We start from the raw sequence: 16525 nt of genomic DNA, 5'->3' as shown, positions 1-16525 counted from the left end.
TAATTTCCCACTTCATGACAACTTTTTATATAACTCACCCGTTTACATTTTATTAAGGCTTAAGGTTAAAGTGCATGTTATGAGTGTGGCCATTTTTAAATGACAGACTGTCTGCTGATAGTGTTCTTAACTTCTCAGTCAGATCCACTCCTCGCTCCTCCACAGCTCCATCCTCTCATTAATTAAGGCCACTCCTTGCTCCAAAACAACCAAGATGGTGACGGCTGAAATACTGAACTCATGGCTTCAAAAGGCCCGTTTCCGCCAAGTGAACAAAGCTGAGGTTGACTTTCACTTTCGCTGGTGATACTGTCTACAAACAGTTACTGACAATTCCAGCATAGTATACCTTCAATAATACTGAGCCAAAAGTGTTTAAAATAAAACCTGTATCAACCACTGGCATCTTGTGCACTTGTTTACAGTGCAGCCAAACAAACTGTGGGCTGAAGGAATCCCTGCCTCATGTTGTTTTAATAGAAAGGACCATCAATGATAAGGTCAGAGACAACAGCACTGTGTGTGGTCGTGCAACTGAATCCCTCGCTGGAAAGGCAGACTGTGGAAGTAACAATGTAAAAAACTAGACAGGCAGTTATAGGATGTAAATTTGTGCTACATGCTAAAAAATCAGACCATGAAACATATTTAAAAAAGGTTTGATAATAAAAGGATTATTATATCAAGTTGATTTTGCAAATACTTATTTCCTTAACTTAAATTTGATTCTGAAATCCTACTAAGTAAAGACTGCGCACACATGCATATGTAGCAGTTTGCTGAAACCACTGAGACACACACACACACACACTGAGACACACACATGGAGGATCGCACTTAAAAGAGAAACGGGAGCTGACAAGACGGTTTTGATTATTTGCGACGTGAGAGGAGGGATGTCACCTGGGAAGTGTGTTACGGCTGGGAAATCTGGAAACAGTAAAAAAAGAAGAGGAAAAAAAAACAGGGAACATCAGAGGTAGGCGGGTATGAAAGTTGGCTGGTGTGACCTCTGGCCTCCCTCCTTCTTGGCTGCTCCCTTTGAGCCGCTAAAAGGCGTGCGGTGTGAGAAGCCAGAAGACAGCTGCACCCCCCCTTCTCCTCCTCTGGGCTCTCTCTGGGAAACTGAGGTCCCCTTTCTCAACTCACTTTAAATGCTGTGGGGTCAGGAGGAGCCGGGGCCCAGTTGAGGTGGTCCAGCCGGGGATAGAGTTTCACTGCTTTACACGGCCAGTCTGGACTGTTTTGTGTGTGTGTGTGTGTGTGTAAGAGAGAGAGTGAAAGAAAAGGGAGCTGCTGTTGTCTCTCTATTAGAACTGCAAATAAAGAGGAAACTTTCACTAATGATCACAAACACCCTCCGTCTGCCACTGCAATCCTCCACAAACTTCTCATCCCACGCAAATACACATATTTACATATCACAGTCTGTGCATATACACACATGGTCAGCTACTGTTGCTGTAAGGACAGGAGAGAAAAACTTCAACACGCAAGTCTGTCGTGACTACCACAGTAAATCCGGTGACATTTCACAAAAAGCTCACTTTTTTTTTAATCAGATGTTCACATGAATAGATGACAAAAGAACTTTCGTTTTACGGAGCACTGTCAGACGTCCCTGATCACATATTAAGAAACAGAGATTAGCTTTGACTTGTTAAGTGATCCCTAATCGTCATATTTTGCTGCTTGGAAGGAAGCCCCAGGCATCACTAAAATGATGCCGAGGGCAACCTATTGCATTGTATCTTGACGCAGAAGGGGTCGATGCATGGTAAAAAGCAGTCGGCGGTTAGGTTTAGGGAGCAAAAGCACTTGTTTATGATCATGAAAAGATTGCAGATGTTACTAAAACAGACCTGTCTTTGAGTGGCACAAATGCTGCAACCAATGTTTGAGCCCAATTGCACTCCGAAGTCATTGAAATCTGACGCTTGGGCAGTGACTTGCAGTGTCAGAAACCAATGAAAAAAGGCATCCTTTAAAGTTGGCATGATAAGCCGCCGGTTGCCATTATAGTTTAATGGTGCCCGGCGTCAGGGGGAAACGCAGTGGGACATGGACGAAAGTTAAGGTGGCGAAAGTCTGGCTGTGCCGGCAGGACTTTCACCCGAGAGAGCGGTATTCGCATCCTGTAAGATTATAAAGCCAAACCCTGTTCTTTTTTCCTAAACCCAACCACATGTTTTTGTTGCCTAAACCCAACCCCGTACATTAACACAGTGTCCCAGAACATCACCAACCAACACAGGTGGTACCTTTCACGTTGTGGATGTGGATGTAAAAAGTCCATGACCAAACGTGAATATGTGATGAGGTCGGAGAGAGAATGTGTTGGATGTTTTTTCTATGATGGTCCCAAAAGTCCAGGAGTCAAAGTCCTGTGTTTGTTGAACCGACCGACCCTGAACGGACTTTCATGCTCTTTAAAATACATCCGTTGCTTTTACATTGGAGTTGGTGGAGAGCCTGGTGCATCTCACACAGATGCTAAACACTACCAAACTCTCGTATTTTGACACCATGGGAGTAAGACTAGACTAGACATGTGAATGTGGATTCAAGGCTTTAGCCATCATTTCTATTGATTATTGAGAACAAAGCACTGCGCGAGTTAATTGCTGAAATCTGTGATCCGTGAATGCAACCACATCTGTAAAGAAATCCCAGGCAGAAACACAGGCTTTCAGGCCGTCAGATTAGGTTGTAAACAGGCCAACAGATTGTGTAAACCACTTAATTACAATGTATGTACAACAGGTCAAAGGACCAGGAAACTACTGAATTAACTGTGATGGATGACGGACGTTTCTGAGAATAATTTGGATGATAATTTAACCCAGATCAAGATCAAGCTGACATGGATGAGAAGTCCTTTAGATGCCCAGAAAAATGGAAATTCCACCATCTGTGGAACATCTGAGGGATATTCTGTGATGTGAGCTGAAGCTCCGGAGCAGCTACTAAATTGTTGTTAAATAATGTTACCATTAACCTTCATTTCCTCTGCCTAATAGGTTTGACTAACCTGGATGTTTGTTTAAACCTGTATAATCATCTGACTTTGTTTAGCCCTCCGTTGGACTACTTGACAGTGGTGTTGATGCATTCCCAGATTTTCCCAGATCGTTACCAATAGAAACAACGGCCAAAACTACAAAAATAAACTGGAATTATCCTCGGATGCCTTGCCAGAGTGAGAGAAACCCAGGAAGAGGAGACTGATCCATATTGGACTCCCCCTTTGTCTCGAAGTTCAATCATGCATTGGGATTCACAGTGATTAGAAGTCCGGCACCAACCTTCATCGACCAGGAGCTCGGGGCCTCGTGCTCAATACTCTTTGTCTGTCCAGCAGGCCGTGAGTTAATGTGCTGTAGAACTGAGGTAGAGGAGAGGCCTGCATCAGATTGATCTGCTGCATCTCAGCGGACCACAGGAAGCAAGCAAACACTTCTGTGCTGTAAATTACGCCTCTTTATCCACCATGCTCAAGTCTCAGGTACACTGCCTACACACACACACACACACACATACACACACACACACACACACACGGTCTGTTTCCCATCACTCCAGAGGACACTGACTTACATTCATTTCCTGGAGACTTACCTTAACCCTTACTCTAACCTTGAAGGCCCAGTGTGTCAGATTTAGGGGGATATTTTGGCAGAAATGGAATACAATAAAGTAAGTATGTTTTCTGTAGTGCATAATCACCTGGAAATAAGAACCATTGTGTTTTTGTTGCTTTAGAATGAGTCACATAAGGAGTGAGTCCATGTCTACAGAGATTGCTATGTTGCCTGCATGTTTCTACTGTAGCTCAGAACAAACGATTTCGCTTTCGATTTCGAACAAACGCTTTCGATCGGGCTATCCTTGTTTTCTTATTGGCCACTATAGTTAGCAGCCCCTTTGTGATGAGCAGTGTCAAAGAAACACAGGTTTTTTTTGACATGACACTGCTTTATTCAGTATTTTTACTAGTTTAAATGGCCAGGTATGTTTGTTTTGGAGAAGAGGAGATTTCTGCGGATAATTCAGCTCCTGGTAAAAACCTCCTGAACGTCTGGATCTTAAGTTATTTAAGAAAACAGGTGGGCACACACTAGTAGGTAGTGGAAAAGTGCCCATCTCCAAAATAAAGAAAAACACAAATTTGTATTGTGAAACTGCTTAATTCAGTGTTTTAACCTATTTTAATCACCTTGTCCATTTTGGAGGAGACCTCTGCGATAATTTGACTCGCAGTAAAAACCTCCTGAACAATACTGAAGGAATCCTAACTGGGAGAAGTTTCAGCTGGTTGCAATACGCAATCCTCACCACTAGGTGCCACTAAATCCCCCTAAATCTTACACAGTGTTGCTGTAACCCAAGTCTTTGCCATAAAATTCAATGATACACGTCAGTGGTTGCCAACTGGGAATCCAGATTTCTCTTTTGTCATTAGTTAAAGGTCACAGAGTTTAATAATTTTAGCGTCGTACTTGCATTTAGTCATGTCATCCCGCTAGCTTGCTGTCTCTTTCAAGGAGCTGTACGTTAGTCACTCACTCTGCAGCAGGGAACAGCACTTCAAAATAAAAGCAGTTTGGAACCACCGATTTACGTTAAGGGGACTTGTGTTTTGTCCCCAAAGGAAGGCGAATCCCCCCTCACGCACACGCACACACACATGCACACATACACACACACACACACACACACACACACACACACACACACACACACACACACGCACACACAGAATAAAGACAGTCTCTGGGTTCATTACTTCTAGATCTAGTTTATTATCACTGTTATTGTTTTTTTCTTCAGTTTTGCACAATGAACCCTAAAACAATACAAACCACTAAAAATGGTCTATTTTGCCTTTTCACACACACATACATACACACATACAGTACACACTGTATATGTGGATATGTATACAGATTTACACCTTGGTCTAGAGAGAGTGTAGAAACATAACTTTGTGGAAACATACAGCAGTGATCCCTGACAATGCTCTGAGAACGCTTATTAAATCATCTCATATTGACCTGAATTAAACTGTGGGAGAAGACAGAGTACGAGCAGATGGAGGCAGTGACCTCAGCAGACGAACATATAACAAGACAGAAAGACAGACAGACAGACACTGACAGATAGATGTGTGATCGTGAGCTGGCTGTACAGATTTGCGCTCCCTTTGTTCCAAATGGTCGATCGGCTAATCGAACGCAGGTAACGCAACAATTGAGGCTTGTTTTGTGACATTAAACAAGTAGTTTACGCAGCTGGTAATGCATATGGTTTTTGGTTTCAGGTTAGCACCACATTTGAACCCTGTAGGATTTAAAAATAAAAATAAAACTGCATAGATAAAATAGAAGTTCTACTCGTTTTTAATAAACTGTAGTATCAGTAAAAGCAACTCTAATGAGGTGAGAATAAAATGGCTGTCAGACCTTCTCTTGCCATTTGTTGTGGTCGCATATTGTACTGGGGAAAAAAAACTGCAATTCTTTGAGCATAAAAGCCAAGATTACTGTCCTCATTGTATCTGCTTCACCAGGACTTACAGTGAGAATCTACAGTGGTTTTTGCAATATATTAATCTGTATGAAAATGAATGGTAAACATAAAAAAACAGCCTGATTTTGCTGGTGGAATCCTGGTTGATGCCAATAAAGTTAAAAACGGAGTCAACACACAGACCACAATGCTTTTTTAACCCCATGTCCACCAAAGTAAGAACAAATTTGGTGATTTCTGTATTTGTGTTTTTGACTTTGCTCCCATAATTGGTTTGAAGGATGCATGGCTGAGTTGGTAAAAACTGATGTCATGTACATCTGCGCACGAATCTGGATTTAGCATGTCGTGATATAATAGAGACACGTGTCACACTCTTCAAACCAAACCCATCATTGGGGAAAACAATCACCTCCACAATATGCAACCAAGCACTGAAACGATTTCAGCAAGTCAAAGGATCGTTTAAGCATCCTATGTCTAGTCAGTAACGGTATCTTATCTTAGTGTCCCTTCTCCTTAATTTTCAATTCAATTCAATTTTATTTATAAAGCCCAATATCACAAATCACAATTTGCCTCAGAGGGCTTTACAGCATACGACATCTCTCTGTCCTTTGATAAAGAAAAACTCCCCCAAAAAACCCCAGTAACAGGGATGAATACCTTGCTAATCTTGGAGAAATGGTCCTGTTGAATGGCCAGAATCTAAATACTTTGATATTTACAACTATTTCATCAACTCAAGAGGTAAAATCATCGTTTAACCTAACAAAGTTCGAGACCAGGCATTACATTGCTAAGTTAGCTTCAACCTCCACAGTTTATCCAGTCAACTTAGCAAGATGCTCTCTGCAAATGCAACTGAGTTCCACAGTATCCACTACTGTCTTCTTAAAATTTCAGATTTTGGTTCAGCAGTTTGTAAAATCTTAGGTCTGGGTTCTTAGCGCTGTTGGTAGTGCATCCCACCACACAGCAGCTTTTAGGCATTTTCTGTTGTTTGCTAGCAGATGGTAGAAACATGGAGGTACGTTCATGCAATACAGTCAGTGAGCGGTGATTAATTGTTTCCCCTTTGGTGTGGGTGGGGCTAAATTGCTCTGTTTCTATAATGTTGTGGGGTGGTTTGGATTTACTGTCGATGAAATATATCCTGATGAAACAGATTAGCTAGTTAAACTCTCAATAAATGACTGATGTTATTATTATGTCTTTTTTTCTTCTGAATTTCAACCTCGTTGCCTCTTTAATCATGAATATCTAATGTTATAAAGCCAAACTTGGGCTTTGAAACCAAGCTTTTGGGGGCTTTAAACCTAGTAATGGAGATTAAACTTCACTTGTGGTCGACTTGCAAGTTTTACAGTTGTAGATTTAAAAAAAACAAATTCAATATTTCAAATTCAAATCCTTTTCATGGCCAACTGAATAAAATTTAGTTTTAATAAATAAAACAAATCACTCATCAGTTCTTCTAATTTGAACACAAGTAAAATTCTTGTTGCAAACCAGCAACACTGGGCAAGAGCAGGTCTAATATTCTTACACCTACATGGTTTCATATGGCAGCAATATATCAGAGTCGTTTTCCCTTTAAGATTAAATACTCTTTTGCCTGCAGTGGTGCAGGATCGAAGCTCAGACTGTGAATCACAAACATAAATGTGGCACTCTATACAGGAAGATTTTACAATGCATGTCTCTGTAAGCAGACTTAAACAATGATCTCTTTACTGACGTGCTGGTATTGACTTTGACGTTTGACGCTAATCTCGCAGGACAGGTGTGTGGGTTCGATCACCTGCCCAATAGACTCTACTCTTTTTCTATTTCAGTGGCCAAATTACTGATGACCGAGCAGCTTTAGATGGTGTTGACAACATCAATACAGAACAGACATTCTCCTCAAGCAACGATGGTTTGTGAAGGAAAATGAAGACAACTTGTCACTTTAAACGGTAACAGCGCTGACAGGACCTCACCCCGAGTCACTCATGTGAGGATGACTGGTGGGAACAGGATGAGGATGAGGTGATCATCAGGCATCAGCGAGGGCGAGACAGGTTTAGATTTGTCAGCGGAAAAAGGTCACACGACCTGTTTTCATCAACAGACACCATCAAGACAGATTGACCGACAATGCGAGATGGGACCATCAGTAGTCACCATATTGAGATTACAACATTATTTTGCCATTATTCGGCTAAATATCACAGTGCTACCATCACAAGTCCAATAATGATTAACTAACACTTTTCATTTCAGCTTAAATAACACGTTAGCTTTTTCGTTTCTCATGCAGATCTACTGTAGGTTTCTCTCTGCCTACTACCGTTAAACACATTGGATTCAATCTGCTTTCTTGACAGAGGTATATAAAATATAATACTGATCTCAAACATTAAAGTACATTTACATTAAATCACCATTTGACAAGAGTATAAATCACTCAGAAAATCTTTAAACTCAGCATTATTTGACATGTACAGTCATCGGGGTCTCAGAGCAGAACACCATAGAGATAAATGCATCGGAAATGTAATCAATTCACAATCATATCGGATGATCATGTGGTGCCACAACGATCAATACCACATAATGTAAATGAGATTTCAAGCAGAGGCTAGTTGCATCAGGCTTTGGACTTTTAGAGAAACCAGAGTGAGAATATTTCAGGTTACCCAAAACATCCTCACCATTAAATCAACCATTGAGTTACAGCATCGTACTTAACAGACATTATACAGTGAGACAGTGTCAGTCTAATGTTGTCCTGACTGGATCTGGTTACCTGTGTTCAGTTAATGCATAAGACAGAGAACTGCACAGACACATAGTCTAAACAGCTGGAGCCATATACTGGCCATGAGAAACAAATCCTGCACATGCCCAGTTCAGGATGCCTTCTTTGTGAGAACCTGAGAACAAGTATGGATGAATGACAGCTGAGACCTGTTATTCTTTGTGTTTCATCAAATCATCAGCCCGTTATTTTCTCTGTTAGTCAATTATTAGTTTGGTTTATGAAATATCAGAAAAATTACAAGTTTCTAAAGCTTAATATCACTTCTGTCAGGGCCCTTTCACACCTGCCTCATTTGATCTGGAGTTTTGGACTTTACAGTTTGATCTGAACCAAAGTTACAGATGTGAGACCTTTCCCTGGATCATGGTCTGGACAAAAACACACCTGTTGAAAAGAGGTGGTCAGGATCAAACTAGACAATAGTTTGGTTTGTTTCTGGTGTGAAAATCTTTGAACTGTTCAGACTTTAAGACCAATTAAAGGAAGTTTTGGCAGGCTATCGCATGTGATAGGAGTAGTGTAGTGCCTCCAGCGTAGTGTATGCGCATTCTCCAAGAGGATGGCAGAGAGAGGTTTCAAGAGGCAGACGCAGCTTACGTAGGTGATGATGACAGGACGTAGGTGTGTCATGTATAGTTCTTTAGTGCGCTCGTATCAGTCGTCTAAATGATTAAACGTCCTCCCCCTCTCTAGTCAGCATCAGGAATATTAGTTGGTTAAACCAATTAGTGTTTTATTCAGGTACAAGGCTGCTAAACTGTCATGCAGCTGCCCACCACTAGTGGGGGCTACAGAGCCGTCAGACAGCAGTCCCCTCCCTGCGGTAATGCTCGAGTCGACTGGAGTTTTAAAACAGTACGGTGGAAAATAAGAGCGATGTCCTCTCTCAAAACCAGCACGGTTTGGCAGTACTTTGATCTAGAAAATGGAAACGATGTAGCATGTAGACGGTGTCAGAAAAAACGGCATAGCATATAATCACTCGACTGGAGCAATACATAACCAAATTCAACTCAAGCAATGGTGCTAGCCACAATTTGACATCGTTGCTGCTGTGATCCCGCCTGGTCTGACAAGATAACGCAGCTCATCACGACAATGACCTTGTAAGATATGCTTCCACTAAAGTTTGCTGAAGGTAAAGCTTCAGGAAGTTAATGGAATATGTTGAGCCTGAATACAATTTTTAGACTAGTCGACTAGTCTTAATGAAAATTTTCGTTTAGTCGACAGGGAAATTAGTCCCCAGGAACATCCCTAGCTCGTATAAACGCAGAGTGAATCCAAAACTGTCCGAATCAAATGTGTTCAATGTAGCAAAGACATGAACCTTGGTTTGGACCTTGGTTCAGACATTCAGGTGTGAAAAGGCCCTAAAATGTTTGTTTTGTTTCAAGCAGCAAATTCTCACAATTTCACAGTTAATTTTTGGCATTTTTGTGTTAAAAATCACCTAAATTGTTAATTATTTCTTCTGCTGATTGACTTACCAACTCACTGACTGCTTGTTTAAGCTCTTGGATGAATATCAACATAAATTAGGAACTACAGATGGTTTTAAGTTATCTGATTTCCATAGTGAGCAGGAGCATTAACACAGAGGTATTTCAGGCAGATTTGTGAGGGATTTTGAGGCATTAACATTAACAGGCATCTTTCACTGAGAGTAAAAAATTGTTAACTCTCCATGTGAACGAGAGTTCCCTGAAGTTGTCACAGATAATTTTTCCACTGCAGCTGCAACCTTATGTTAATGTATAATCCCTACGTCTTTGTTTTCATCATCCTCTGGCACACAAGGGTAGCAAGTGAACTATTTTCTGAGAAGTTGCCCCTTTATGTTTCCAGCAGAGCAGCCACACTGTGGACAAGTGTTTGAAACATGCTGCCAACACTTTCTCTTAGTTACGCAAATGACCGACAAAGAAGGCATCCCTGACAGTGAATCTGTCTGAACTGGGCACAAAGAAGAATTTAAAGAGTAAAATTATGTAAAACCCAGAAGGCCAAGAGCGGCCTGCTGATGCACATATAGCAAGAGGATCAGAGAGTCCCTGAGCACACACTCTCCCTGTCCAAAGGTCAGGATTCTTGAACGAAGAAAAAAGGAGGCTGGCTAACTGACAGGAGCAGAGTTTGGTGATATAGCACTTCCCAAGGCTGCAAAATATATAAGACAAAGGCCCCTTTTTTTCACTAACTGTGATGGAGTTAGAGCACTGTCAGTCAGTGAGAACAGCTTCGAGGGCTCTGTTAAATCACACAAGTTGGAATATTATAAAGCAAAAGGACAACCTGACCTATTAAAGTCTAATCATGTAAACATGATCGTCACTGCACCACATTCCCAGTGAATCAGGTTCAACAGTATGGCACTAAAACCTGTCACATCCACGGGTGAGATGTGGGCAATTTCCTGCAGGAGGAGATTAACCCTAAATTACACCGAGGGACAGAGGAAGGAAGAAAGAAAGGAAGAAAGAAAAGCACACCACTTGTTTCCCCAGTGAAATTACTCTCAGTAGAAGTAAATACACTGATTAAGGCTGCAGCAGCCCCGGAGAGAAAATATCACATTGGCAGTTAATAAATATACAAGCAGGAGACATTTAGGTTTGAGCATTTGTTCTGCTATTTTGACAAGTACTGTTACTGTTTTTCCAACACGTGAAACATGATAATAACACCACAGCGTACAATTAAATACAAGAAATGGATGCAAGGAGAAAAATCTGCAAACAAATAAGCATGAACAAATAAATTTAAAAGGCATAACATCACAGATGCTAAGATGATCACTAAGATGGAAACTGTGTATAATGCAGAACACACAAAGATGGGAGGTGATTCTCGGCTGTGGGGACACAAACAACTCTCATGTGGAATGTCACAGATGATCAGAAGATATGATACTGTATAGTGAGCCAAAAATCAAATTTGAAAACTATTTTCCAATTTCCTATATTGTCATTACACCTTATACTGCATTCATGCAATATTAACAAAATGGGAAAACTGGAAAACCTCCAGTTATTGTGACTGTATTTACACGTTAGCCCAAGCTGCTAGCCCCAATGTTAGCCTGGTTTACAGAGTGTAGTATTTGTATTTATTCAGTATTTGTTGTGTGAAACCAGATACATTAAACTAGTAGCCGATTTGTGAGTAAGTATCTCATTCACTGGAGCTGCAATGCTGATCGGAATGCACAGATTTGATTGGCTGAGTAGCGTCACAGGAGATGATTTAACTTGTGTAATTGGTCTGTGAGTTTCTTGGTCACTCAACCAAAGCTACAAATTCTGCGTCACTAAGCGCTTCGTTAAAACTGAACAACTGTCAATAATTTATCAGTAATAGGTCTGGGTCCAGGCCTGGGGATGAAGAAGGATGGCAGGTTAACAAGGGGGTTGGTGTCCCCCATTGTCCCATCTCAAATCGCCTACTGCATACAAGTTGTGTGTAGCTCATTCAAATCCAGCCAAATAAACTGCAATCAAAATGCCCTGTCCGTCTTTGCATTGCATGCTCTGTTGCCTCTTAGTGAACCGATGTCAAAGGGAAAAAGCTAACTGAAAAGTAGTGCACTGAGCTGACGATACCAAACTATCCAACCCAGTCTCACTCTGAAGTTGTTGAAATTTGGTGCCTTGGCAGTGACTTGCGGCGTCAGACACTGACGAAAAAAGCCGTTCTTTAACGTCGGCATGATACAGCGGTTGTCGTTATAGTCAAACGGTGCTCGGCGGCATCATGTGGAAACATGGTGGGAAAAAAACGAAAGTTAAGGCGGCAAAAGTCCAAGTAGGGCGGGCAGGAGGGATGGCGGATGGGTCCAACAAGCACCGACCTGACACAACGTCCCAGAACATCAGCAACCAACGCACCCAGGGTACCGTTCATGTCGTATCTGGACGTGGAAGATCCATGACCAAATGTCGATATGTGACGAGGTTGGAGGGAGAATGTGTTTAACTATCTGAGAGGTGATGAGAGGAAGAATGTTGGATTTAACACCATAGATGTGGATAACGCGCATAAAGGAAAAGGTTGGTCTACTGACTTTGCAAACTTGTCACTCCAGTGAGGCAGCAGAGGGACGGCAAATGAATAAAACAAGGTCACGTCTACAATGTTTTGAACAATACTTAATCAAATTTAGGCTAATGGATTTAGATTTTCTGAGGAAGTGACAGTTCTAGTTTGTTCCTCCGTACTTGTTTTGGCTAAGTGGAAGATATTGGAGCTGTCAGATATTCCAGATATCACCAACCTGGAATTACAACTACGAGTCTGACATCAATGGTTTCTCCCACTTGGCTGCTCATAAAATCAATCCGAACAGTATCACGTGAATGCAGAACAGTTAAGGTAATGACGAGTCACGCTCTGGATTAAGAGCCAGAAAGGCAAATCAATAAATTGTCTGCATGTTCGAGTTGTAAGTGCCGCCCACATTACTTTCCTTAGTTTACTTATCCATGGAATAACTTTCAACAGAGGATATTAAGTCAAACTCCAGTGAAAAAAAATAAAGTTAACAGCTTGTGATATGAAAAAAAAAAAAAAAATCTGATGATAACCAAAGTTACACATTCACATCCACTAGAAACTAAGCGTGAACCATTTTCATAGTTAGTGCATGAGATAAAGGTCCTAAAAAGTTCTCCCTCCATTTGTGTGTTTGTGTTTTACTGTGTGTCCCTTTCTGTGGCAGCATGTGGCGACAATTGCAATATATATATTTATATACATTTATATATACGTATGTGTGTATTCCTCCATTGTTCATACTCTGTATGTTTCTTCATAAAGACCTGAGAGAAAGGCCAAAATCAGGGTTGAGGTAGGTTACCATGATGCATCAGAGCAAGTCCTGTACAGTATTTGACGACACAGAGAGGAGAGCTGGAGAGAGAAGCCCTGTGATCGTAGAGCCACCCAACGACCGTCTATCTCCCTCAGCCAGCTCTCTGCCCGTGGCTGTCAACAACCAGCTATATTATAAACACGGCGTTCCTGAAGCACTTTGACTAGTCAGTGTCGTCAGGAGGGAGAATGCTAAGCAGCAGTTGTGGGTTTGGGAAGAGAGTAACAATAGTCAAGCATGATCAGCAACTGTCATGTCTCCTGGGCACCGTAAGTCTGAAGGCTACTACTTTTGTTCAAAAAGGAGGCAGATAATGTGATGTGGAAAAAATATTACTAAGAGTACTGCAGCAACAAATATCCAGAGAGAGGTTAGAAATACACTGCTGCTTATTTAAACCAAAAGAATAGTTCTTTTAGCTCATTTGCTGTTGGGTGAAAAGTTAGAGAAGAATGTTACCACTCTGTCAACTATCTCTGAAAAGTTGCGAGGCAACTGGTGGAGACTTCACGAAGCTACTGCTCACTGTCATAAATGTATAAAGAGAACTGGATGCAGGGCCCATTCATTCCTGTGAAAGTTGCTCAGTGGCACTTGAAGCCAAAAAAAGCCTGCATGGGTACATAATTACCCGCGCATTACAGATTCTCACAAGCTGAGCGGAAAACTTCTGGTGTAGCGCTCTGCTAACTTGAATGGGGAGCAAATTGTGCTGTTCTTATAGACTTTAGAAATCTTATTGGACTGAATGGATCAAATCCCAAAAGTGAAATGATTCATTTTGAAGGGGTTGTGATGCTCAAAAAAATTATCCACTAATTTACAGATGTCTTTTTCACCATTATGTTTATGGGAAAAGATCTTTTTGGGCCTAATGGCATCACGGACCTGGACATCGTAATTTCACTGTTTGGCCACTAAAAAAATCAGCTTCGAAGCCTGGCGCAATTCCTGAGGGCCTGAGAAATAGTCCATAACAAGATCCCCAATAAAACAGCCAATTGGTGAAACTGTTTTTTGAATGGGTTAAACAAACAAGATAAATAATATATTATTTAGTGTGCTATAGATGAGCTGGGGGCTAGAGGTCTTTATGCTAAGCTAAGCTAAGCTAACCATCTGGTGGCCATAGATCATATTAACTGTACAAACTCGAGAGTTGAATCGATCTTCTAATCGAGCTTTCCACCACAACGAAACCAATCATGTTTCCCGACATGTCAAACTATTCCTTTAGGTATGAGGCTAGAGCTGTTAGAGCTAGTTAGCTTAGCTTACCATAAAGACTTGAAGCAGGTGAAAACAGCTAGCCTGGCTTTATCTTAAGTCCAAAGATACGCACAACAGCACCTCTACCCAGGGTTGAAAATGAACTCCACCTGACATTGTGACTGGTGGATACAAAAACCTATCAGTCATTTGCATTTTTTTAAGCATTTGGCTGGTGGCTGGTGCTAATTTCCAACCCTGGAAACTGTGTTGAAAAATTAACAAGTTACATCTTAGCTGGTTAATTTGTGCATGCTAACAGTTATAGCATCATAGCTAGTAGTAAGAGTGATAACATCTAACTGTCAGCAAGTAGGCTAACGAGCAAATTTCCCAAAATGTCAAACTATTCTTTTAAGTCATTACACTAACAACAGTGAAATTAAATTTTGGGGAATTTTGATAAATTGTTTAACAAACATCATATAGGTGTGGAAACATTCATTCAATCAATAAAACATAATCTACACAGACACACACAGAATTCAATCATACAATAATTTTAGGCACATATCTGATGTCTGTAAGTCATATTATTTGGTCCAATTAAAAACTGTGTATCCCGTCTCGAGCAGTAAATAGTCCTGAACATATCATAAGCAGTGCAGTGTATCTCTAACGCTCTTTTCATTCAACTTAAGAAAAAAATATGATGTTTTGAACGAGATAAAATCTAAAAAAAAAAAAAAGGGCTCACAATGGAACATCATAATTCATACATCATCCTAACATACTGTAATTCATACAACAGTGTTATCAGTCTGTCAACTTGCATGAGGTACTGACATTGAATCTACAAACACCATATTCATCAACAGAGGGAAGCTGGGATTTCACAGAGGAGGGAAAAGAGGGTTTTTCATTATGCAATAAACAGACAAACAACAACAACAACAGCGACAACATTAACATTGTTATCTTGAGGTAGAACATTAACTTCAGCATTTGGAAGTGCTTTATGTTGGATACTCGTTTCTTTTTCTTTTTTCGTTTTGCTTTGAAAAGCAGGAGAAGAGAGACGATTCTTGACATCTGAGGTAGTGCGGCACCTGATCTTGTAATTTTCAAACCAATCAGTTCCTCCGCATGTAAAGTAATTGTGAGCACAGGGGAAGGTAAAGTCCCTAAAAGCTTCCCGCAACACATTCATTCCGGCTGAGGTAGGTTTTTGTTGAATCGTAAGGTTCACACAGCCAAGTCTAGTGCCTGTATGAAGGCCGAGAACTCATAAAAAAATGTTGATATCACTGAAACAAAGTCCTGAGACAGAAGGCTGAGGTCTTCTGTGAGCGAGAAGGTGGAATCATTGGTAGGTGAGAGCAGGCAGCAGGAGTCTTTGACATCCACAGAAAAGTAGAGATAAGACCAATAACTTATAACCACTTCGACATACAGCATAGTTGATAAAGATATATATGTATATATATATTTATAAACTTAAAAATAAAATCATCATTGTATAACAAGGACATTATGGGGCCTCTATTCTGTGTGCTGCCCAACACCAGAAAATTAACAAAAGACCAAATTGTAAAAATAAGGAGTGTTTAACTGGCCTGGCTGGAGACAGCTGTCTGTCAGAAGAGAGCTCTCCCAAACCTCAGGCCCCAAACACTCCGATATACGGTCCTAGATCCTCTAGAACTCCTTAACTTAAAAAAAAAAAAAAAATCTTTGCACAAAAGGAAAAACTACTTTGAAAGGAAACACTTGTCAACCTGAGTGAGAGAAGAGTCTAAGTGGACACTGTGGACACTGTGGACAGTGTCGTGTGAATTGGCCTTCATACATGATCAGCCTTGGTCCTGCCGACCCGCTCCTGCTGCAGGAGGCTCCTGGAACTGCGTCTCCCGCTCCAGCGCAAACTCATCCAGTGGTATTGTAGAGAGCTGGGTGTCGTTCAGCGCGTAGGAGTCAGACTGAAAACACATGCATAATTGAAGCCCGTTAGCTAGAGAGTACATTGAATTCATTCATTTGTGTGAAGAGATAGTAGTGACGGACAGGAAACATGAGATGGGAGGAGATGGCCAGATATCTGCAGGTTT

General features: G+C 41.0%; 1 protein-coding gene across 1 annotated transcript in view; it reads right to left on the bottom strand.

Annotated features, from left to right (window-relative positions):
* Window positions 1-4778: 4778 nt before the first annotated feature.
* igdcc3 (immunoglobulin superfamily, DCC subclass, member 3) overlaps window positions 4779-16525 on the bottom strand; it is an 81317-nt gene continuing 69570 nt past the window's right edge. The window contains exon 14 of the mRNA XM_033620654.2: window positions 4779-16396. Coding sequence (XP_033476545.2) covers window positions 16271-16396 — 126 coding nt within the window. The 3' untranslated portion in view covers window positions 4779-16270. The remainder of the gene's footprint in view (window positions 16397-16525) is intronic.

This window comes from Epinephelus lanceolatus, chromosome 2, assembly GCF_041903045.1.
Source record: "Epinephelus lanceolatus isolate andai-2023 chromosome 2, ASM4190304v1, whole genome shotgun sequence".
In the NCBI taxonomy this organism is placed as follows: Eukaryota; Metazoa; Chordata; class Actinopteri; order Perciformes; family Serranidae; genus Epinephelus; species Epinephelus lanceolatus.
The sequence above is the reverse complement of the archived record's forward strand: the minus strand, read 5'-3'. Positions and strand labels throughout refer to the sequence as shown.